Source organism: Armigeres subalbatus, chromosome 2 (genome assembly GCF_024139115.2).
Source record: "Armigeres subalbatus isolate Guangzhou_Male chromosome 2, GZ_Asu_2, whole genome shotgun sequence".
In the NCBI taxonomy this organism is placed as follows: domain Eukaryota; kingdom Metazoa; phylum Arthropoda; class Insecta; order Diptera; family Culicidae; genus Armigeres; species Armigeres subalbatus.
This window is the reverse complement of record NC_085140.1, coordinates 90,064,435-90,087,601: the sequence shown is the minus strand read 5'-3', so window position 1 is coordinate 90,087,601 and position 23,167 is coordinate 90,064,435. Positions and strand designations below refer to the sequence as shown.

The window sequence follows — 23,167 nt, the reverse complement described above, 5'->3', positions numbered from 1 at the left end:
TCTTGAGCCTCTTCCTATCATGTACTTCGTCTTCGACGTGTTGATGACTAGTCCAATCCGTTTAGCTTCGCTTTTCAGTCTGATGTAGGCTTCCTCCATCCTCTCAAAGTTACGTGCCATGATATCAATGTCGTCGGCGAAACCAAATAACTGGACGGACTTCGTGAAAATCGTACCACTCGTGTCAATCCCTGCCCTTCGTATTACTCCCTCCAAAGCGATGTTGAATAGCAGACACGAAAGACCATCACCTTGCCGTAACCCTCTAAGCGTTTCGAAGGGACTCGAGAATGCCTTTAAACACGGACTACGCACATCACCCGATTCATCGTCGCCTTGATCAACCGTATCAGTTTATCCGGAAATCAGTTTTCGTGCATTAGCTGCCATAAGTGGGCCCGATCGATTGTATCATATGCGGCTTTGAAGTCGATAAATAGATGATGTGTGGGCACGTTGTATTCGCGGCATTTCTGCAATACCTGACGTATGGCGAACACCTGGTCTGTGGTAGAGCGTTCACCCATAAATCCCGCCTGGTACTGCCCACGAACTCTCTTGCAATTGGTGTTAGTCGGCGGCATAAAATTTGGGAGAGTACCTTGTAGGCGGCGTTCAGCAATGTGATTGCGCGGTAGTTGCTACAATCCAGCTTATCGCCCTTTTTGTAGATGGGACACACGACACCTTCCATCCACTCCTGCGGCAGAACCTCATCCTCCCAAACCTTGGTAATCACCCAGTGCAGCGCTCTAGCCAGTGCTTCACCACCGTGTTTAAACAGCTCTCCTGGTAGTTGGTCAACTCCAGGGGCTTTGTTGTTTTTCAGCCGGCCGATCTCCTCCTGGATTTCCTGGAGATTCGGAGCCGGAACCCTAGCAGCACAATTCACGTTGATTTGGTTGATATAACTCATATATGACCAAATTTAGTCTTATATGAGTATAATAGACTGATTTACAACATGTGTGTTGCTCGGGAAGTCGCATGTCCTGCGCGCGTGCCCATATCGCTATTCAGGTGCTCTTCGTAGTGCTGCCGCCACCTTTGGATCACCTCACGCTCGTTCGTAAGAAGGTTCCCGTTTATGTCCTTACACATATCGGGCTGTGGCACGTGGCCCTTACGTGAACGGGTCAACTTCTCATAGAACTTTCGTGCTTTATTAGCGCGGTACAGTTCCTCCTTCTCTTCATGGTTTCGATCTTCCTGCTGGCGCTTTTTCCTCCGGAAAATCGAGTTTTGTCTGTTCCGCGCCCGTTTGTATCGTGCCTCGTTCGCCCTCGTACGGTGTTGCAGCAATCTCGCCCATGCTGCGTTCTTCTCCTCAACTAACTGCTCACATTCGCCGTCATACTAATCGTTTCTCTGATCCGGAGCCACCGTGCCTAGTCCAGCGGTTGCGATGCTTCCAATGGCGGATCGAATTTCTCTCCAGCCATCTTCAAGAGATACTGCGCCTAGCTGCTCTTCCGTTGGGAGTGCCACTTCCAGCTGCTGCGCGTAGTCTTGGGCTAGTCTACCGTCTTGTAGCCGCCCAATGTTAAGCCGCGGCGGACGACTCCGACGCGTGTTGATCACCATCGAGAGTTTTGAGCGCAGACATACTGCGACGAGGTAGTGGTCGGATTGTTCAAATTGTTCGGATTGATTCAAAACTATGTGCTATGTTCTTTCAAGCAGCTCGGAAGATTCCTATCAAGATACTCGGAAGCCTCATTTCAAGAGGTTCGAAGGACTCATTTCCTGAGGTTCGGAAGACTTCTTTCAAGAGGGTTTAAAGCCCTTTTTCAAAAGGTTCAAAAGATTATTTTCAAGAGGTCCGGAAGCCTCCTTTCAAGAGGCCCGGAAGCCTCCTTTCAAGAGGCCCGGAAGCCTCCTTTCAAGAGGCCCGGAAGCCTCCTTTCAAGAGGCCCGGAAGCCTCCTTTCAAGAGGCCCGGAAGCCTCCTTTCAAGAGGCCCGGAAGCCTCCTTTCAAGAGGCCCGGAAGCCTCCTTTCAAGAGGCCCGGAAGCCTGCTTTCAAGAGCCCCGGTCTCCTTCTTTCTAGCGGCTCGGAAGCCCCCTTTCAAGCGGCTCCGAAGCCTCCTTTCAAGAGGCCCGGAAGCCTCCTTTCAAGAGGCCCGGAAGCCTCCTTTCAAGAGGCCCGGAAGCCTCCTTTCAAGAGGCCCGGGGGCCTCCTTTCAAGAGGCCCGGAAGCCTCCTTTCAAGAGGCCCGGAAGCCTCCTTTCAAGAGGCCCGGAAGCCTCCTTTCAAGAGGCCCGGAAGCCTCCTTTCAAGAGGCCCGGAAGCCTCCTTTCAAGAGGCCCGGAAGCCTCCTTTCAAGAGGCCCGGAAGCCTCCTTTCAAGAGGCCGGAAGCCTCCTTTCAAGAGGCCCGGAAGTCTCCTTTCAAGAGGTCCAGAGGTCCTCCTTTCAAGAGTCCCGGAAGCCTACTTTCAAGAGGCCCGGAAGCCTCTTTTCAAGAGGCCCTGAAGTCTCTTTTCAAGAGGTCTGGAAGTCTCCTTTCAAGAGGCCCGGAAGTCTCCTTTCAAGAGGCCCGAAAGGCTCCTTTCAAGAGGCCCGGAAGCCTCCTTTCAAGAGGCCCGGAAGCCTCCTTTCAAGAGGCCCGGAAGCCTCCTTTCAAGAGGCCCGGAAGCCTCCTTTCAAGAGGCCCGGAAGCCTCCTTTCAAGAGGCCCGGAAGCCTCCTTTCAAGAGGCCCGGAAGCCTCCTTTCAAGAGGCCCGGAAGCCTCCTTTCAAGAGGCCCGGAAGCCTCCTTTCAAGCAGAAATGCATCTGAACACGAGAACGCGTGTTCGTGTTCAAAACGTTCTGAACACTGCACACTGTTCAAGAGCACTGACCTAACTTAGCAACTTGTATCCTAGGAAAACAAATTCAAGCGACGGCATGCTACACATTTTTCGGTCAGTAACGGAACACGTGGGCATCTAACGGATAGAAATCAAGCATGCTCATATGTTTTTGCATAGTTCCAAATCTAAGGAATCTTAGTTACCACGATCGTTTTGCTTGCATACCAACCCAGTGCACACTGAACTGTGTTCAGAGTTCAAAACTAAGAACATCAAGGCGCGCTCTTGGCTCATGTTCTGTTCAGGATGCATCTCTGCTTTCAAGAGGCCCGGAAGCCTCCTTTCAAGAGGCCCGGAAGCCTCCTTTCAAGAGGCCCGGAAGCCTCCTTTCAAGAGGCCCGGAAGCCTCCTTTCAAGAGGCCCGGAAGCCTCCTTTCAAGAGGCCCGGAAGCCTCCTTTCAAGAGGCCCGGAAGCCTCCTTTCAAGAGGCCCGGAAGCCTCCTTTCAAGAGGCCCGGAAGCCTCCTTTCAAGAGGCCCAGAAGCCTCCTTTCAAGAGGCCCGGAAGCCTCCTTTCAAGAGGCCCGAAGCCTCCTTTCAAGAGGCCCAGAGCCTCCTTTCAAGAGGCCCGGAGCCTCCGTTCCAGAGGCCCGGAAGCCTCCTTTCAAGAGGCCCGGAAGCCTCCTTTCAAGAGGAAACCTCCTTTCAAGAAGCCCGAAGCCTCCTTTCAAGAGGCCAGGCCTCCTTTCAAGAGGCCTGGAAAGCCTCTTTTCAAGAGGCCCGAAGCCTCCTTTCAAGAGGCCCGAAAGCCTCCTTTCAAGAGGCCAGAGCCTCCTTTCAAGAGGCCTGAAGCCTCCTTTCAAGAGGCCCGGAAACCTCCTTTCAAGAGGCCCGGAAGCCTCCTTTCAAGAGGCCCGAAGCTCCTTTCAAGAGGCCCGAAGCCTCCTTTCAAGAGGCCCGGAAGCCTCCTTTCAAGAGGCCAGAAGCCTCCTTTCAAGAGGCCCGAAGCCTCCTTTCAAGAGGCCCGGAAGCCTCCTTTCAAGAGGCCCGGAAGCCTCCTTTCAAGAGGCCTGAAGCCTCCTTTCAAGAGGCCCGAAGCCTCCTTTCAAGAGGGCCCAGGCCTCCTTTCAAGAGGCCCGGAAGCCTCCTTTCAAGAGGCCCGGAAGCCTCCTTTCAAGAGGCCCGGAAGCCTCCTTTCTAGAGGCCCGGAAGCCTCCTTTCAAGAGGCCCGGAAACCTCCTCTCAAGAGGCCCGGAAGCCTCCTTTCAAGAGGCCCGGAAGCCTCCTTTCAAGAGGCCCGGAAGCCTCCTTACAAGAAGCCCGTAAGTCTTCTTTCAAGTGGCTGGGAAGCCTCCCATCAAGAAGCTAGGAATTCTTCTTTCAAGAGACTTTCAAGACTTTCAAGAGAAGCGTCCTTTCAACATTCTAGGAAGTTTCCTTTTAAGTGGCTCAAAAGTCGCCATTAAAGAGCCTCGGAAGTCCCCTATCAAGAGGCGCGAATTAAAATTTTTATAGATTCGGAAACTCTTTTCAAGAGGTTCGAAAGCCCCCTTCCAAGAGGTTTGGCAACCTCCCTTCTAAAGGGCTCGGAATTAGGTTACTTTAAAGAAGCTCAGAGGCGTCCTTTCAAGATATTCAGAAGCCTCATTTTAAGCAGCTGAAAAGCTGCCTTTAAAAAGCCTCGGAACCCTCCCTTCAAGAGGTTCAGAAACCTTCCTTCAAGAGGCTCGGAAGCCTATTTTCAAGATATTCGGAAGCTTGATGTATAAACTTATTTTAATTGGAAAGTTTCACGGAATAATGAAAATCTCTTACATGGGGAGAGGGGGGTTGAAAAACCCAGAAAAAAGGCTTACGTAATTAGTGTATGGCCCCTTAGTTTTCAGGTCCATTTTTCAAGGATCTCGTGGGTTACGCTTATTTTCATTTACAGCAAAAAATAGGGGGTACTCAATTAATGCAAAAGTTCAAAGGGGTACCTCTCAAGAAAAAGGTTGAGAATCGCTGCCGTAGTGGAATAATTAGATGTCCAAAGTGACAAGGGGAATTTTTGAAAAATTTGAAATTTTGATGATTTTAGTGTTCTGGGGGATGCAAATCTCCCTGTTTTTTTTATAATTTAGCTTTTGGTCCCAAATGTCCCGTAGATGCACGAAACTTCGATATTTGAAAGTGCCGTCGACGAGTAAGGACCATAAAGCTCAATTATCACCCAATTGCGGTTCTATTGTTTGTAGAAAGATTTGCAATGCATTGACAAGAATAATGAACACGACAAATGGAATGAGTTAATCTCGTTAAGTCGCCAACGAAAAAAAAAAGAATCGTCGAAGATAATCCTCTGTTCCGGTAACGGATCAACGGGATTATTGATTGATGCCCTGTTCTAGCGGATCCAGATGGGTATGGATTGGCTGCCCACTACAATAACCAACTTGGATCCAGTGGCACCCGCAGTGGCGCGACGTCGTGTCCTCATGAATGTTTACAATTTCCAGATCTCGCCGCACAACAGTCCCACAACGCTTTGTTTTCAATTTACGAGACCAAATTACATTATGGTAGACGTTCACCGCCGCGCCGTGCCATGTTGAAAGTCAGACCGGGCGGCTACGTGCGCCGAAAGCGGCGAGAAGGGTTGGATGTCTCGGTTGACTTGTTTCTGAGCATTCTTTATTTTCGCTGTTAGGATGGCTGAAATGAACGCAGATTTCAACTTGGACAAGATTGGTAGACATTTTTGTGATTTTTGCCTTTCTACAACAACGGAGTTGTGAAGAATGGATATACCTTCACTGTATAAATGAACTTTTTATAGAATCACCCTAACATCAAGGTTTAAATGCAATTTGGATCAGTTTGGTGAATTGAGATGATGTCTATACACATTTATACAAACGAATACATACACGTATACATCATGTTAATTCGTCGAACTGAATAGAATTATTTATGGGCCATATTTCGGTCGAATTGAACTTTTATAAAAAAAAAAGTTGAGTTCGCTATATAAAAAGTTGAATTCGACAGAATTCTACTGTTTTCCCAGGAATCTAGTTTCAGTTCATTGTAACGCTGAAAAGTTTAGATGAAAGCGATACTCAACTCTAGAAAGACAAATCCGGAGCAGGTGAGTTAATCTTTTTTTTGCAACGACGAATATTTTGGAAGTTGGAATTATTTCTAATTGAATAAACACTCATTTTACGCATCAAGCTCGTAACGGAACATCAAGCATGACACAGCGAAACAAAATTAAACTTTTTTTTCTGTCTTGGAGAGAAACAATGTTATATCGTCACGGCATCTTTGTGCAAAGGAGCCAAATGTATTTTAAAAAAATCTGTTGCGATTGCAAAGCTACGAAAAGTGGGCTTTCTTATTTCATGAGATGCCAATCAAAAAAGTTTAATTACAGGAGTTTGGAGTGGCTTTAAAAACATAGCAACAAACTCCATATGATCTTTTTACTTTAGTAGTATATATATGTCAGACCTACTGATATCTATTTAAAAGAAATTGCGTTGGTAATTTTCTCAGTAATGCCGTTGGAAATTTCCCAAGAAATTCCATCGGGAACTCATCCAGGAATTTAATCGGAAAATCATCCATCCATATAGAGTATAGTTTCCCAAAGTGGTGGATCACAACCGCCAGCCTATGTAAATCTTATTAAAGGTTATTATTCCAGGAATTCTGAATTCCGCACAAGGAACTATGTTGACACTTTTTCGGACTCATCATATTAAGCACTATGATTAAGCACTTTGTAGTCAATTATCAAATGCGACAACATTCAAAGCGTGACAAATTATCGATCTTGAATTGCTAAATTTTAAATTGTTTGTCCAAAGGGCTCAAAAGTCTTTTGTGTTATGAGCTATATCAAGGCATTGAATCCGGTAGATTAGAACTCCCTCGTGGATTTTACCTACTGGTGATGCAAGCATCGAGAGTCGACAACAAGCCGTTATTTTTCTACGGCATTTGATAACGTGTTCCGCTTTCCACGTCTTTAAACTGAGCTGCTTTGGTCTGCGACGTCGTGAATCGTCAACTGGATTAACTACTAGGAAAACCCTCGTTAAGATTCGTGACGCCATATCCGATGAATTTGTAATTGAGTCGTATTCTGCATTCTAGGACTAGACAAACACCACTGATTGATAAGGGTTTTTCAGAAACAAAATATTTCTAATCACACTTTTTATATCACATACATTCCTCTCGCATCTACCACATGGCAAATTGTGTTCACTTTAATCCAGTCATCCAACCACCAAATCACGGAGTAAACAATCATAACTTTTGCCTTCAACACTTCAACCATAAGTGAACCTTGCGTGGCGCCATGGACATGGACACGTTGTCTAACACAAATCGACATAAATTACGACCAGGTTACGGCATCTACTTTACGATTATCAAACTTTATCGGATAGGCCATAAAGAACAGGATTCCGGGCTAAGCTACTCCCCGCAGAACCGCTTTAATTGGGCAGTAAAATACGAAGCTCAATATAGGGATAAGTTCTTGAGTGGTGCGGAACCTTCCTCGATGGCGAACGTCGTCGTCGTCGTCCTAATCATCGCTATTGCCGACTATAACGCGCGGCCCTTGTTTGGCATTTCCTAGATACTAAATGTGGGCCAAATTGGTCTCAGTTCAGTCGCCCGGTTCGCCGTATTGTTTGTTTTGTTCCCGACAGACAACCTGCAAAAAGAGCTTTTCCGCTAAAAGCAGAGACCTTCCAAAAACGTATGGCCCATCTCTAAACAAAGGAGTGAAAGGATTGCCCGGCTTTTCCTATCCTGATGAGCTTTCCTTCGTTGTGGGATCCCGGAGCCAGCTCAGTCCACTGCTCCGGTCCGGTTGTTGCTGTATGAATAATTCCTTATCGTTTGTTGAACAACGGTCCCCGATTTCCGATAGGGTGGGCATTAGGTCGCTTTCACCAGTCAGTGCGAGATAAAGGGAAAACTTAGACAGTGTTTGCGCTGGGGAAAAAAGCACCAACAAGAGTCTGGAAATGTTTGTTGACACTCTGTGTAGGTACCGTTGCATTTAATGGAGAGAACATTGAACGTTTTGAAACGATGACAGTCAGAGCGGTGCGATGTCGGGACACAAAAACGGGACTTTATCGAATTTTGGCTTCCAAATGATGATAACGAGCAGACGTCCCTACAGGGACTGTTAATCTGAACACGTCCACGGTGACGAGGGACGACCGCCGCTGTCCGTTGCCAAAATGCGATATTTTATGATTGTCTTGCGAGATTATAACGATTGAAGAAGGATAAGGTGAATTGATTCAAATGAGGCTCATGACACGGGGGAAGCTTCCATGTCAACTTTATACAGATGAACCTTTGTTGGTTTTGTCATTTTTGGATTTTTTTGAAAGTTTCCCACGCGATCGGAGAGGGTGATATTTTATGTGATTTTTAAATGGACATTTGTATTTTTTTCCAACGGATAAACGAAATTGTGGTTTGGACGACTGAACTTCAGATTTTGATTCGCTCAAATAACTCATATTTTTTACGCATCTAAGTATTTTTAAACAGCGGGGGGATTGAAGGACCATTTTGTCCGCGCGTCCGTGAAGGTTTCGCCACACTCGTCGTTAATCCTCTTGATCTGCTCCTTCAATTTTCGGTTGGCGCCCACAAAATTGGTGCCGTTGTCAGTGAAGATCTCCACTGGAGAGCCCATTTGCAGGTGAATCTTCGGCTTGCCATGATACACGAGTCGGTCGTCAAACTATACGCCAGTTCCAGATGAATAGCCCGCACAAACAGGCAGGTGAATACGACGATATACCGCTTCTCTCTAAGCCGTCCCACAGTGACTTCCAGAGGACCCAGATAGTCTATTCCGACGTAACTAAACGGCTTCACGTACGCTTGATTTTTCTACGTTGAGTAGCTCTTCCGTTGGTTTGTTCCAATTGTTCAGCAACACTCGCATTTCGTCGGGATAGGACTCACTTTGAGCATCGGGCCACAAGCACATTTCCGCCTTCACATACTCCTGTTGGCATAGCGGTATCAACTTCGCAGGTATCGGCTTGATGAGCAGTTTCTCCTGGGCAGCCGTTGCCCCAACTGTTTCTATCGGATGACCCTGCAGGCGACGTCTACAGTTAGTGATGAAGCGATGGACAAATGCAATCGTTCGCACTAACACATTCCATTTCGGGATTCGGCCAGCCTCCACAAGATTCTTGGGTATAGTAACACGGTGCAACAGCACGTGACTTCTGAGTTCTTCGTTGGTTTCTGCTGAATGTCGCTGTTCCGGCCATTCTCTTTCCAGGTGATACAGGAACGAAGGGCCATTCAACCATTTACCGCTATAGCTCGGTTCTGTGTCTTTAGTCCACTTGGTCAAGCAGTTTGCCACGTTCTCTTTCGATGGTACCCATCGCCAGTTTTCCGGTTCCGACAGCGTCAGTATCTCTCCAAATCTGTGTGCAACGTATTGTTTGTATCTCCGGTGTTCGGAACGAATCCAGGCAAGAACGGTGCTGGAATCAGTCCACAAAAATTTCTGGTCGATCTTCAGCGTATGGCTTTCGCAAACACTATTCATCAACCGCGCGCCTATAAGTGCCCCTGTAGTTCCAACCGTGCAATAGATTGGTATTTCAAAGGCGCTACCTTGCTTCTCGACTATTCTGAAGTAAGCAGCACATCCAAATCCATTTTCGCTCGCATCTGTGAACATGAACACGTGTAGCTGCAGAGTTCGATATGAGCACGGGTCTGCGTCTCCGAAGTAGCATCTCGGGATCTTCAGTTGGTATGCCATTGGGAGCAGCCCAGTCCATTGCTGCCATTTTCTAATTACTTCATCCGGTACGTCTTCATCCCACGCCATTCCTGAACGCCACATGTCCTGAATCAGCATTCGTCCGTGTATGAGGAGTGGTGCCATGAGCCCCAATGGGTCAAAGAGACTCATAATACAGCGCAGTGCTATTCGTTTGGTTGGCCGACGGTTTTCACATACGTACGGAGTCAATTCTTCCTGCCAGTTGTCGGAGAACAGGAAGCAGTCGTTGATCGGATCCCAGAGCATACCAAGAACGCGTTCTCGATCCTCGCTTTGATTGCTAGACAGCGGCCGCAGTGATTGTTTGGGGGTTTCTCCCAGACTGTGCAACACTTCAACACTATTGCTGACCCAGCTACGCATGTTGAACCCAGCTTGCGAATGGATGAACTTCACTTGTTGAGCTCGTTCAGCTGCTTCTTGAGACGTATCCGCGCTGTCGAAGTAATCGTCCATATAGGTTTTCTGCTTTATAGCTTCTGCTGCATCACGTACTGCGCGGAGCATGGAGAGCATGTTGCTCCCAAAGGTAGCGAACGTCATCAGGTAGGTATCCAGAGGTCGACTGGGGAAACGAAACAGGAATCGTTGCGAATGCATGTCTGCAGGGATCATTGTAAGCTGGTGGAACATCTTCTCGATATCGCCGCCAAATCCAACGCGCCGTTCCCGGAACTTACTGATCACATGTAACAACTGAACTAGTAGGTCCGGCCCCTTTAGTAGCAGGGAATTAAGTGACACGCCATTTACTTGTGCCGCTGCGTCCCACACCAGTCGCTTCTTTTCAGGCTTCTTCGGATGCGTTACCACGTTGAGAGGAAGGTACCATATCCTATTAGGATCAGCCACAGCTAGTGCATAGTATTTTTCGATGTATTCTTGGATCTGATGGTGCACGTTGTCTCGCAGGTCTGGATCTCTTGCCAACTTCGCTTCGAGGCTTTTCATCCTCCTCAACGCCATCGGTAGACTATTTGGGAGCCGTACGTGGTCTTCCTTCCACAACAATCCAGTGACAAATCTACAATCCTTTCGCGATGTAGTTTGCTCCAGTAACTCTCGAGCTCGCTTCACCTTAGCTGACTCTAGTAGCATAGCACATGCCTCAATGTCTTCGAGAGCGAATCGCTGACGTATTATTTCGTTAAGCTCCCGATCTCCATCGTACCTGCGTACGTGCCCTACAAAACGATTGGTCTCTGCTATAGGCTCGCCAGGTTGACCAATGCGATTCTCCAATGGTACGAAGAGCTCCAAGTTCTGCAGCCCGATCAGTTCTTTCGGTTCAGCGTCCACATATGAGAGTATTGGTAGATCATGAAGGTGTGTTAACCTTTCTGCCATTTCGTGGAACGGCAAGCTCTGTTTAGGCAGGCTCAGGGCATTCACGGTATGTGCCGATGACAATTTGAAGCGTTCGGTTTCTCCTCGTCCCGAATTCATCAAGTCGATTCGCAGCGATGACTTTTCTTTGCGAACCACATTTGATGTCCATGCTAACTCCAATGGTTCAGGCACTCCCACGACTCCGAGCTTGTGTGCAACGCTAACTTCTACCAAGGCAAAAGAAGATCCTTCATCCAGAAATCCATACGTGTCAAAGCTTCGATCACCGTAGTACAATGTGATCGGCACTATACGGAATAACACAGATCTACGCACACTGGTGTGCGCTTGAACTTGCGCTCTGGTGGCAGGACTCGATTCAATTGGATGCAGTAGGGGGTGGTGTCGCTGACGACAATCTCCAACACTGCAGTGGAATCGCGACTTACATTCTGATTGCCGTGATAATACAGCCTCAAGGTGGTCACATAACTGCTGGACAGCCATGCCGAAGTTTATCAACGTATCGAGTCGTTCTGGTTTCGGTGGTTCTAGGCGACGAACTTTTCCCAACAGGTTCTTCTCCAGCAATTCCGGTCGTCCGTATAACCGCCGCAGAGTCTCCATAATCGATGGGACGCTATTCGGGAACATAAGCTTCGTTATCACAGCTTCCCGCGCCGGACCCTTCAAGGATTCCTGGAGTCTGATAATATTTTCTACATGAGAAAATCCACACGCAGCATTTGCACTCACAAAACTGCTATAAAACGAACAGTGGGTAATGTCTGTGACATAACCGCTAAGTGGACGTAGGACTTGACTTGACCATGCCTTTAAGATACATAATATGTCCAAATTTCTCACATCAACTATTTTGGATAAATAATCGGCGTTGCATACCATTCCTTGGCAAAATCTTCTCATCAAACCGACACAGAAATCAAATCTACCTCGAACAAGAATCATCAAAAAAAAATCAGGAAGTATCTGTCCGGTCACGAAATATTAGCCTCGACAGTGGCAACCTTCCCACTGAAGGACTGCCTGAAATAAACCACAAGTTGGCTCAGCAGGGGATGTAGACTGTATCTCAGCCCTTCCACTGAAGAGCCTTCTAATCCGTGCGATAGCGACTGAAGGAGAACATTATTTTTAACTCTTAGAGCCTTGAAAAAGGCTGTTTGCTTCGGCTAAGTGCAATAAGTAAGAAAACGATCTTTTCAAATAACCGCGAATTTCTAGTGATGGTATAAAAAAGACTGAATGCTCTGCGAGCGAATGCACTTTTCTTTAATACCTTATTTTGAATCTTCTCTGCTTACCAATTGGTGGGCCAATCAGCTAGTGTCTTGTATGCCGCTTCTTTGTCAGCCAAAGCGTCATCATCGACAACGCGTTCGAGAAGGGCTTTTTCTTTTTTACGCTCTTTGCTCGCTGCTGGCGTCTATTTCCTAACGGGACTTTTCGCTAGATACAGGCCAATAAGCCGAGCAAGGGAGCTTAGAATTGCAGTTCAGGTGGGAAGTACGTGTTCTTTTCTGAGACAACGCCTCGCAGCTTAGTGTTCATTGAGCACTTCCACAGTTATTAACTTCGAGGTTTCTAAGCCAAGTTACCATTTTTGCATTCGTATATCATGAGGCTAACACGATGATACTTTTATGCTCAGGGAAGTCGAGACAATTTCCAACCCGAAAATTGCCTAGACCGGCACCGGGAATCGAACCCAGCCACCCTCAGCATGGTCTTGCTTTGTAGCCGCGCGTCTTACCGCACGGCTAGAGAATTCGCCGAGGAGACCGGCGTCCCCCAAGGGTCGAACAGACCAAGGGTCCCCCATCCCGAACAGGAAAATCGTCCGCATCCTTGGAGTGGACATCGATCGTCGATTAACCTGTGTTCCACACTTCCGGGCTGTTAAGATGGCCTGTAAGTCCCGGATTAGTCTGATGAAAACCCTGGACAAAAAACATCGGACTAACAGCAGACACACCAGGTTAAGAGTGGGTCAGGCGATTATAGATAGTCGTCTATTTACTCTACGGCCTGGAGCTAACCTGTACCGCGCGGAGCGATTTTTTGGCCGTCCTCTCCCCAGTTTTCAACAATTATGTTCGGCTGGCCTCTGGACTGCTTCCCTACACGCCAGCAGAAGCCGCTTTTGTTGTGTGGGGAAAATACAGACGAGTTGAGAAGATCCTTCCTAGAACTGTTGGGAACACGATTCCAGAACCATGAAATCCGATACACCGATGGTTCAGTCTCCAGCCGTGGTGTCGGTTTCGGAGTCTCCGGTTCCGGTTGAAATACATCGGACAGTTTAGCTAGTAAATGCAGCATCTTCTCGGCTGAAGCTGCTGCCATCTTCGTCGCAGCCACAGTTACGGCCAACAAACCGATCGCAATCTTTACAGATTCAGCTAGCGTCGTCGCTCCTCTCAGAGCGACACTCATAGACACCCTTGGATCCAAGGAATACAGCCGGCTATGGCACCAAATACTTGTCTCGCCTGGATCCCCGGCCATTGTGGCATCAGGGCGCGAAGGTCTTCCCTACACCCGCTCCGTCCCGCTGGCCGACGTTAAAAAGTGGACAAAAAGTGTCGTCGGCCAGAACTGGGCGCGGATTTGGAGTAGCAACCATACACTATCCCTGAAGAAGATCAAAGGCTCTACTTGCCCATGGAGGGAAGTGACTTCCCAGAAAGAGCAGGAGATCGTATCGAGGTTACGGACCAGCCATACAAGAGTCTCCCACAACTTTGGTGGAGACCCTTTCCGACCTCAATGTGACCTGTGTGGAGTTATAAACAGCGTGGAGCATTTCACCTGTAGATGCCCTAAATACGAATTCCCTAGGGAACTTTATGGAATCCCAGGTAGCAACCCGAGCAGCGCAAGTCAGACAAAAATGGTTGCAGCAACTTGATTGTGACTTAATCCGGTCACATATGAGTTGCAGTGACCTATGAAGGACATGTGTGCTGCTAGGGAATAGAGAAGCTCTAGGGGACGACGAAGCCAGAATGGCAGCTCTCTTTTGCTTTTTGAAAGATGCCGGGCTCTACTACCAAATATAGGACCCCCGAACACCTTTTTTCGGGAACAAGGTCCTCTGCCGAGGCGAACGGGCTTTCCCCAGATATAAGTCCCACCCCCTAAGTGAACCACATACTGTTCAGCTTATGGGGCTTCAGCCTCCTCCTCTATTTTTCAGCCTTTATTTTACACGACATTCTGCCATGTCTTCGAAATTTCTTTTACCTTTTTACCAAGGTCTCAATAGAATACCTATTCGAGCAAGATGACCCCTCTGAAAAATTTTGGGCTTTGAAATTGCCATTTTACCACACACTTGGCTTTCAAACTTTTCCATGAAAGGACTGAATGATCCTACAGGGTCCATTAAGGCAGAAAACGGCTGAAAAATATGAACCAAAGCATAGGCAGACCCCAACACAGCCCACATCCTTCAAACCAAACACCGGAGAACAGCGCACCAAGATTCAGGACTACGGAACTTCCCCAGGAAACCAAACTGCGATGTTGACAGGAATGCGGTTCGTGCTCCAGTGAGGGAGCAGCACCACGACCTACCTGGAAGCGACCATTAGACGACCCATTAGACGGACCCCAGTAACACCCGTGATTGTTTGTGAAAGTGTCATCCTATTTTTATTTTCATTTTATAGTTCGTTTTATCTATTTTTACAATTAGTTTGCTTTTTTAAGTGTTAGGTTAAGCCAAAAATAGCATTAAGAAAACCAACTGGTGAGCCCTAAGTTGGCACGCAAGGGGGGACCATCCCGCCCACCCTTCCCTCTTTCATCAGCACACAAATACGCATCGTGGCGGAACCCTTGGTTGAACCGCGAAGGGAGCTCAAGCTCCCTTCCATACCGGTGTTGAACTTAATTTGAAATTAAAAAAACACCTTAACAAAGATTAAAAAAAAAAATGTTCCATACAACCTTCTGTCGATGGAAAAATATTTTAAATAGTCAGCAGCTGTTGCTGTTCTGGGCGAATGATTAAGTATGCGACTTCCAATGCAGAAAATAATGATGTCATCGATGAATGGGCAAACTCCAGGAATGTCCACGGTCAGACTTTCGGTCAGATCTCTGGAGAGCTCCAGTCCAGGTGCTGACTTAACGGTAGGAAGACTGACCAAGAAAACTTCAGTGTACGTTCCTAGTCTTTGGCGACGGTTGTGTTCAGCGTCGGAATGGAATGGCAATGAGTTATTTTGTGATTTGCTTCCAGGCTGTGAAGCTGTACCTCAGAGCGGTTACACGAATCTGGGGGTGTTATGCTTGATATAATCAAAAGGAATCACTCGATGCCCATCAGGCCTAGGTTGCACATGGAAGTAACAAAATATCGGGATCGCTAGTTTTCGTCGCAGAACATGAGGGACACAGTGCAATCGAACTTGAGGCTTGGTTTGATTGTTTCATCTTCGGTTTTCCAATTTGCTTCCGCTCTGCTTTAGAAAAAAAATAGAGATAGCGCTGGCGGAATCCAGTTGAACAGACACAGCAAAAACTTTATAAATATTTAGGTCGACGAGGTGCTGGTGTCCGATGCGATTAAGAATAAACACTCCGTTCGTTTTTGTTTTGATTTTTCCTTATTTCGCATCATGGGGTGTTTTGATTGTTTTTGATAATTTATTTCATTGAGAAAGTACGAAATAACCCAATGTGCATCTTCTCATAAAATACTTAATTGCCAATGAATCAGAACAAGTGCTTTATCATTTGAGCATGAATGCTGAATCGGAAAGGGAAAACTTTTCCTTCAGCTAAATATGGTTAAAAGTTTTGTGAATCTACGTCATCCACAAAATCATTATGCATTCTGAGCTCTCTTATATGAAGCACATACTTCATATTGGTTAGAATTCACGATCCTGGAATGGTTTTGTAAGTAAATTCCTTTTCCTTAGTTTCCGAATAGAGAAACTTCATCTGCTTCTATTTTACATGAGAAAATCCCCTCAACAGAAAAGCCAAGCAGTTTGACCTTGATATGTTTTTTTATAGCTGAACCCGTTGTTGGTTCCTACCGTAGAGCACACAGCGGAAAAATCCCTTCCAGTAATAAAACAAAAGAATCTCCTACTCCGAGTAGAAGGCATCCATCTCCGATTTTCTTCCAGACTTCATCAATCATAAATTATTCATCTCAGCAGCATAAAATTCCGCCCAACCTAACGAACGAGCAACAAAAAAGTGGACGTTCTTGCAATTTTTTATCGCATTACTCCGCCCTCCTTCTAACACCGCTCGGCTTCAGCAGAATGAAGAATGAATCTGCTACCCAAATATTTCCTATCCAGCGACGTCAACAATCTCAACAACGGTCAAAAAGCAACAGTTATCGCGCTCCGGCCACAGTCAGTCAGTGTTGTGTTAAAACTGTCATCGTTGACGACGCTTGATGCCTTCGGATCGTTTCTGTTTCCTTACCCTTCAACGAACATTGAATTGGCTTTTGAATCCCTTCACATTTTTCCAGGACAATGCACACCGCGACTAACCCACTGCGCCATCGCCACCCCGGAGCACAATAGTCACCATTGTTCTCGATTTATATAAATAATGCATGTGCTCCGTGGGACCGGGAAAGAGAAGTAATCCGAAAGTGAGCCATTTTTATTGGCCCCAAAGGGGATGTCCCGCTATCCCGTCTAGACTTTGACTGCTGTCTATATCGAAGTGGCCATGTGGGGATGCTCTTGAAGGAACAGAATCGAACCGGCATCCCGTTGAATGGGGACACGACGACACAAGTTCAAATTTGTAGAGCGCATCATATTTTGGCCCGGGGCCAAAGAATCATAAGCAGCTTGTATAAAGGTTCACGTGGACATTATCAATCAATTTTTTTTTGGAAATTTTTCCTGCAGCGGTGGATTCAATAGTTTGGAAAACGAGACATGTGTGTGAGAATCTTTCCATGTTCCTTGACTATTTTTTTCTCCTCTCATTGTCAAAAACGTCGACCCGCTGGAGATCAACGATCCGTTAAATGAAAATGTGTATCACACAGAACGAAAACCTGGAAAAAGGGTTGGAGCTTTTGTGCTGACGAAGTTAGAAATAAATTAAAACATTATTCTTGCTTTCCCGACGTGCTTTTTTTTCGGTGGGAGCATACTTCCAGACAGTCGTACGAGTTTTATAGCAGTGTTCTTTTTTAAGCACGATGCTCTGAGACTGGTGCAGGAAGCCAATACTTGTTTCGATACAAGTTCAAACTATGTTCATCTATGAAGGAGCTATACCAGCAGATGAGACCCACCGGAGAAGTTGCTTTATAGGCAAAATTTTGTTGGTTGTCTGTTCGGAGCGTAATTCAACAATGGCTCTCTGGATCGATTTTCACTGAGACTATTTTTGGATAGCTCGATGAAGAAAGGGGGACAACATGATTTTCCACAATCCCTAGTCTTTCTCATGTTTAAAATAAATATGTAATGCATACTTTGCTTCACCTTATATTACGTATATTAGTTAAATCTTGAAATAAAATACAACAACGCACAAAAAACGGAAATTTTCTTCATTTCATCACAATCTACAACCTTCCTACCAACAATGTACCATGTGCTTCTATCCTCTCATCGCCATTGTATGAGGTATTTGGTTTAACAAAAAAAGACGCCAAATTACCCAAACCGAAAAGTTTTTCCGTAAAGAGTTTGGATTAAAATAGCGCTCGATAGCATTGGTACTTTCCATGAAATTTCTTTTATATCTGACTTTTCCACCTACCATATTTTTGTCTATGGGTCAGAAACAAGATCGCAATTAACATGTTACAAAAGACGAAAATTCAAATATCAATATTGTAAGTATTAAGATCAAAAAGTTTTCTACGCGAAAAGGGCAATAAAATTCAATGATATAATTTCTGCAGGAGACATAAGCATCGCTTTGAACATATGCACATGTTTGGCAAAAGGCAAAATATGATATGGTTCCTTCATTCAATACAGGCATTTGCTCGTTTTTAGACAAGTTACGATCCCTTCTTTGAGGGATGTACTTGCGCAGCAGAAGGCAAGGTAGAAGACAAGTCTTTCTTTCAATTCAAGCATTTTTTACATTTAGGGTAAAGTATGATATGATCCCTTCTTTCAAAGAATACATTTGCAAGGCAGAAGACTAGGGATGATTATTTCAATTTGGGCATTTGCTCTGGTTAAGGTCACTCCTGACAGAATCCAAGTTTCAAAGTGCTCGCGTTTTCGGTGGCACACCACTCGATACGGAAGCAACGCACAACTGTCATTTTTTATTTTTTCACGCATGCTGCGACACAGCAAAGCTGAATCAACAAAAATGACAGCTATCCGCTGCCTCCGTATCGAGTGGTGTACCCCCGAAAACGCGAGCACTTTGAAACTTGAATTCTGTCAGGAGTGACCTTAAGGAAAAGGAAGATTTATTATCCCTTGATTCCTTCTTTCTATTCGAGCTTTAGATCGGTTTAAGGTAAGGGCAGATATGATTCTTTCTTTCAAAGGATACCTTTGTCGCTGCCCGCAGAAGGCAAGAGAGTATATGAGTTCTTTTTCCAATTAGGGCATTTGCTCGGTTTAAAGAAAAAGCAGAAATGATCCTTTCCAGTGCCGTGAAATATCAATGTCAGTAGAATTTTTTGAACCGAATATAAACTTGGCCTACGTAGATCTCAATTGAATAACACAAATGTCAATTGAGTAGCCCAATCTATTCCATTGACAGCAGCGAACGCATCCATTCGATTGACTTTTAGCGCATATCATGCAGGTTTTAAAATTTTCCGTGCATCAATTTATGGAACCATTCTTATTATTATTTATTCAGACTAAGGCCAAAGTGGCCTGTGCGGTACATAAGAGTCTTCTCTATTCGGCTCGGTTCATGGCTACACGTCGCTAACCACTAGGGTGGTTCAAAAAATCGATTTTGCTCCACAGTGCTCATCTGATTCTTTACCATATTCTGAGTGTCCTCTGAAAATTTGAGCTCATTTGGATTAAAACTGATTTAGCACAAGCCGTTTCAAGTTTGCATGCAAATTAGTATGGGGAAATTTATTTTTTCATTATACTGTTAATGACGCTTCCACATCAATCGCAGGTTAAAAGAAAACCTACAGAGCTTGAAGGAATACTCAACAGCTTTCACCCAACGAAAACCGCATGTTGATTAATCGCCCCAATATTTAGTAATCCATTTTAGGACAGGTTGCGAATCTTTAGTCTTGATCGTTAAACTTATTTGAGGGCATCACTGTAATGTGCATTGCAACATAGTAGCCTGAATTTGTGTGTGCTATCTTTCGCGCCACGTGCAGCAATGTTGCCTGTTGATGAGTTATGCAATTAGCTCCAGAAAACCACGGTATAGATTAAATTCGATTACTAATTATTGGAACGATTAATTAAGATGCGGTTTTCACTGAGTGAAAGCTGTTGAGTATTCCTTTTAGCTATGTAGGTTTTCTTTAAACATGCGCTTGATGGGGAAGCGTCATTAACAGTATAATGAAAAAATAAATTTCCCCATACTAATTTGCATGCAAACTTGCAACGGCTTGTGCTAAATCAGTTTTAATCCAAATGAGCTCAAATTTTCAGAGGACACTCAGAACATGGTAAAGAATCAGATGAGCACTGTGGAGCAAAATCGATTTTTTGAACCACCCTACTAACCACGCAGTCTACGGAGGGTCCGCAAGTCATATTCCACCTGATCGATCCACCTTGCCCGCTGCGCACCTCGCCTTCTTGTACCCGTCGGATCGTTGTCGAGAACCATTTTAACCGGGTTACTGTCCGACATTCTGGATACGCGCCTGGCCCACCGCAGTCGTCCGATTTTCGCGGTGTGAACGATGGATGGTTCTCCCTTTGAAATCAGGAATTAGAAATATGTTTCCCATTTTTCCGATCACCAGTCATTAGAACGATGTGTATCTCAATTGACAAAACAGAATCTTTCAGTTGAAGAGAGGCACTGAAAAATAGTGATGGCATCCATTTGAACTATTTGAGGCACACGAAAATATGATCCTATATTCAAAATGGGTCATTTGCCCGGCAAAAAGTGAAAGAGGATATGATTACTTCCTTCAATTTACGCATTTTCTAGGTTCAAAGCAAGGTAAGTTGATTTTGACGTAGGACTAACGTCTTTCTTTACTATACTGAGTGTCATTTAGATTTTTGGAAATCGAGAGCGTTACGCTGGAAGGGAAGATATTGAACGATACTAGCGCCTTTATCTTTCGATGGATTTTTAAGATTTATATATCAATCGGCTCGGACACTCTCCATCATTTTTCCTATTTCATTGAAACTTAAAATTATTAACGATAAGCTAGGGGGAATGACGGCTTTGGCAGGTTTTGTTCTATTATTGGCAGGGGGGTTTTTTATGACTGACCAGGCTTAAATTTGGCCTAAACATTCTTTGCATATCAAAGAATATTGTGGCCAAATTTCATAAAATTTGGTCGACAAAAACCCTCTTGCCAATAATAGAACAAAACCTGCCAAAGCCGTCTTTCCCCCTATTGAAAATTTAAATTCTTGTCAAAGCCAGTAAAAATTTCATATGTAACCAATCCCGTCCATTCCTAACACGGACATCAGAATGCGGTATGTCACGGGCCTTCGGGTCTACCGGGAGATTTTCTTTGTGTTTAAAAGAAGCAGTGCCTGCCGTGTGCGAGTCACTACAATTTGTAACATCAGCGCGTTCTGACATGCTTTTTGCTCGCGCATTTCTCGTTTCGTTTGTTTGTTTGCTGTGTTTACCTGCAAAGCGACAGCATGCAGTCATCAACGGTAGAACTGCCGGTGGGTCTGCAAATATGCACGAAAGAAAAGGGCGCATTTTTTTTTGTCATTCTGTGCTTGATGATGGTCGGATGCAGTGGTGTCGATTACGATGGATGCAATCGCTCATCGTATCCCTCGGAGTTCACGGTTAGAGGTCGCTGATGGCTAAGGCATCGAGGGCAGCGGTGGTGTATGAAGAAGAATAAAATTAGAGAGATTTGGTCTGCTCATCCAGGTGATTTGTTTCATAATCCACATGATCCCGGGATGGGTACGAGTCATGTCATATAACTGGCCATATGTTAAGTTGTGCTTGGTACTAAACGACACGTACATTAAAACATGGTTATACTATAACAGTTCTGATTCCCCAGCAAAAAAATCAACTACACTAATGAAAATAAAAAATTGATTTAAATAATTACTTTCATTTATTTGCAGAAGGCATTAGCAATTAAAGATGCACAATCAGCAAAAGTGTTAATGTCCATTTTAGATTAGAAAATTTCGCTGTATTACATGTAAATGTTTTAAAAAAAGTCTGCAAAAAATAATTTCCAGAAGAATATTTAAATAAACTTTATCTTATTCTTTGTTTTTCATTTTCTGAGAAATTTCAACTTAACGTAGACTCGGATTTTGGAATGAAAACATTAAATAATTTTTCGTTGACGTTTTAGAAGTACCTCCTCTATTTTAGTAGGGTTACTGCTCTTTGACTTGTTTCTTAATGTTGTAATTTTTTTAGCAGTAAGCACGCATGTTAGCAAAAAGAAGCAACGAAATTGGTGCTGCATTTCTTTGTTTGAAAAACGGGACCGTTCCCCTAAAACAGCACATTTTGTCCAAGTCTGAAAATTTTATAAATAAAATTTTTAAACTACAAATACTATCATCAATAAGAAGTGCCCTACATTTTCTTGAGTAAATAAGGGCTTAATAGTTCGAAACAAAGCAATTCCAATTATGTATTTAATTATTAGATTTATTTCCAGAAGTTTTGAATAAACAAATTGCTAATATTTCTACACAGCATGGAAGTTATTATTATTATTTATTCAGACTAAGGCCGAAGTGGCCTGTGCGGTATTTAAGAGTCTCCTCCATTCGGCTCGGTCCATGGCTACACGTCGCCAACCACGCAGTCTACGGAGGGTCCGCAAGTCATCTTCCACCTGATCGATCCACCTTGCCCGCTGCGCACCTCGCCTTCTTGTGCCCGTCGGATCGTTGTCGAGAACCATTTTCACCGGGTTACTGTCCGACATTCTGGCTACGTGCCCGGCCCATCGCAGTCGTCCGATTTTCGCGGTGTGAACGATGGATGGTTCTCCCAACAGCTGATGCAATTCGTGGTTCATTCGCCTCCTCCACGTACCGTCCGCCATCTGCACCCCACCATAGATGGTACGCAGCACTTTCCTTTCGAAAACTCAAGTGCGCGTTGGTCCTCCACGAGCATCGTCCAGGTCTCGTGTCCGTAGAGGACTACCGGTCTAATGAGCGTTTTGTAGATTGTCAGTTTGGTACGGCGGCGAACTCTATTCGATCGGAGCGTCTTGCGGAGTCCAAAGTACGTACGATTTCCAGCCACTATGCGTCTCCGAATTTCTCTGCTGGTGTCATTTTCGGCAGTCACCAGTGAGCCCAAGTACACAAATTCTTCTACCACCTCGATTTCGTCACCACCGATGCAAACTCGCGGTGGGTGGCTCACATTGTCTTCTCTTGAACCTCTTCCTATCATGTACTTCGTCTTCGACGTGTTGATGACTAGTCCGATCCGCTTAGCTTCAGTCTGATGTAGGCTTCCTCCATCTTCTCAAAGTTACGTGCCATAATATCTATGTCGTCGGCGAAACCAAATAGCTGGACGGACTTATTGAAAATTGTACCACTCGTGTTAATCCCTGCTCTTCGTATTACCCCTTCCAAAGCGATGTTGAATAGCAAACACGAAAGACCATCACCTTGCCGTAACCCTCTGCGGGTTTCGAAGGGACTCGAGAATGCCCCTGAAACTCGAACTACGCACATCACCCGATCCATCGTCGCCTTGATCAACCGTATCAGTTTATCCGGAAAACCGTGTTCGTGCATTAACTGCCATAGCTGGTCCCGATCGATTGTATCATATGCGGCTTTGAAGTCGATGAATAGATGATGTGTGGGCACGTTGTATTCGCGGCATTTCTGCAGTACTTGGCGAATGGCGAACACCTGGTCCGTGGTGGAGCGTTCGCCCATAAAACCCGCCTGGTACTGCCCCACGAACTCCCTTGCAGTTGGTGCTAGTCGACGGCATAAAATTTGGGAGAGTACCTTGTAGGCGGCGTTCAGCAATGTGATTGCGCGATAGTTG

The 23,167-nt window shown here is 45.3% G+C and overlaps 2 protein-coding genes across 2 annotated transcripts in view; one reads left to right on the top strand and one right to left on the bottom strand.

The window, feature by feature from the left end:
• Window positions 1-23,167, top strand: part of LOC134209849 (zwei Ig domain protein zig-8-like) — a 374,125-nt gene that overhangs the window by 129,805 nt on the left and 221,153 nt on the right. The window lies entirely within an intron of this gene.
• On the bottom strand, window positions 8,681-11,587 carry LOC134209085 (uncharacterized). Its single transcript, XM_062685064.1, has one exon. The coding sequence runs from the start codon at window positions 11,585-11,587 to the stop codon at window positions 8,681-8,683; it is 2,907 nt and encodes a 968-aa protein (XP_062541048.1).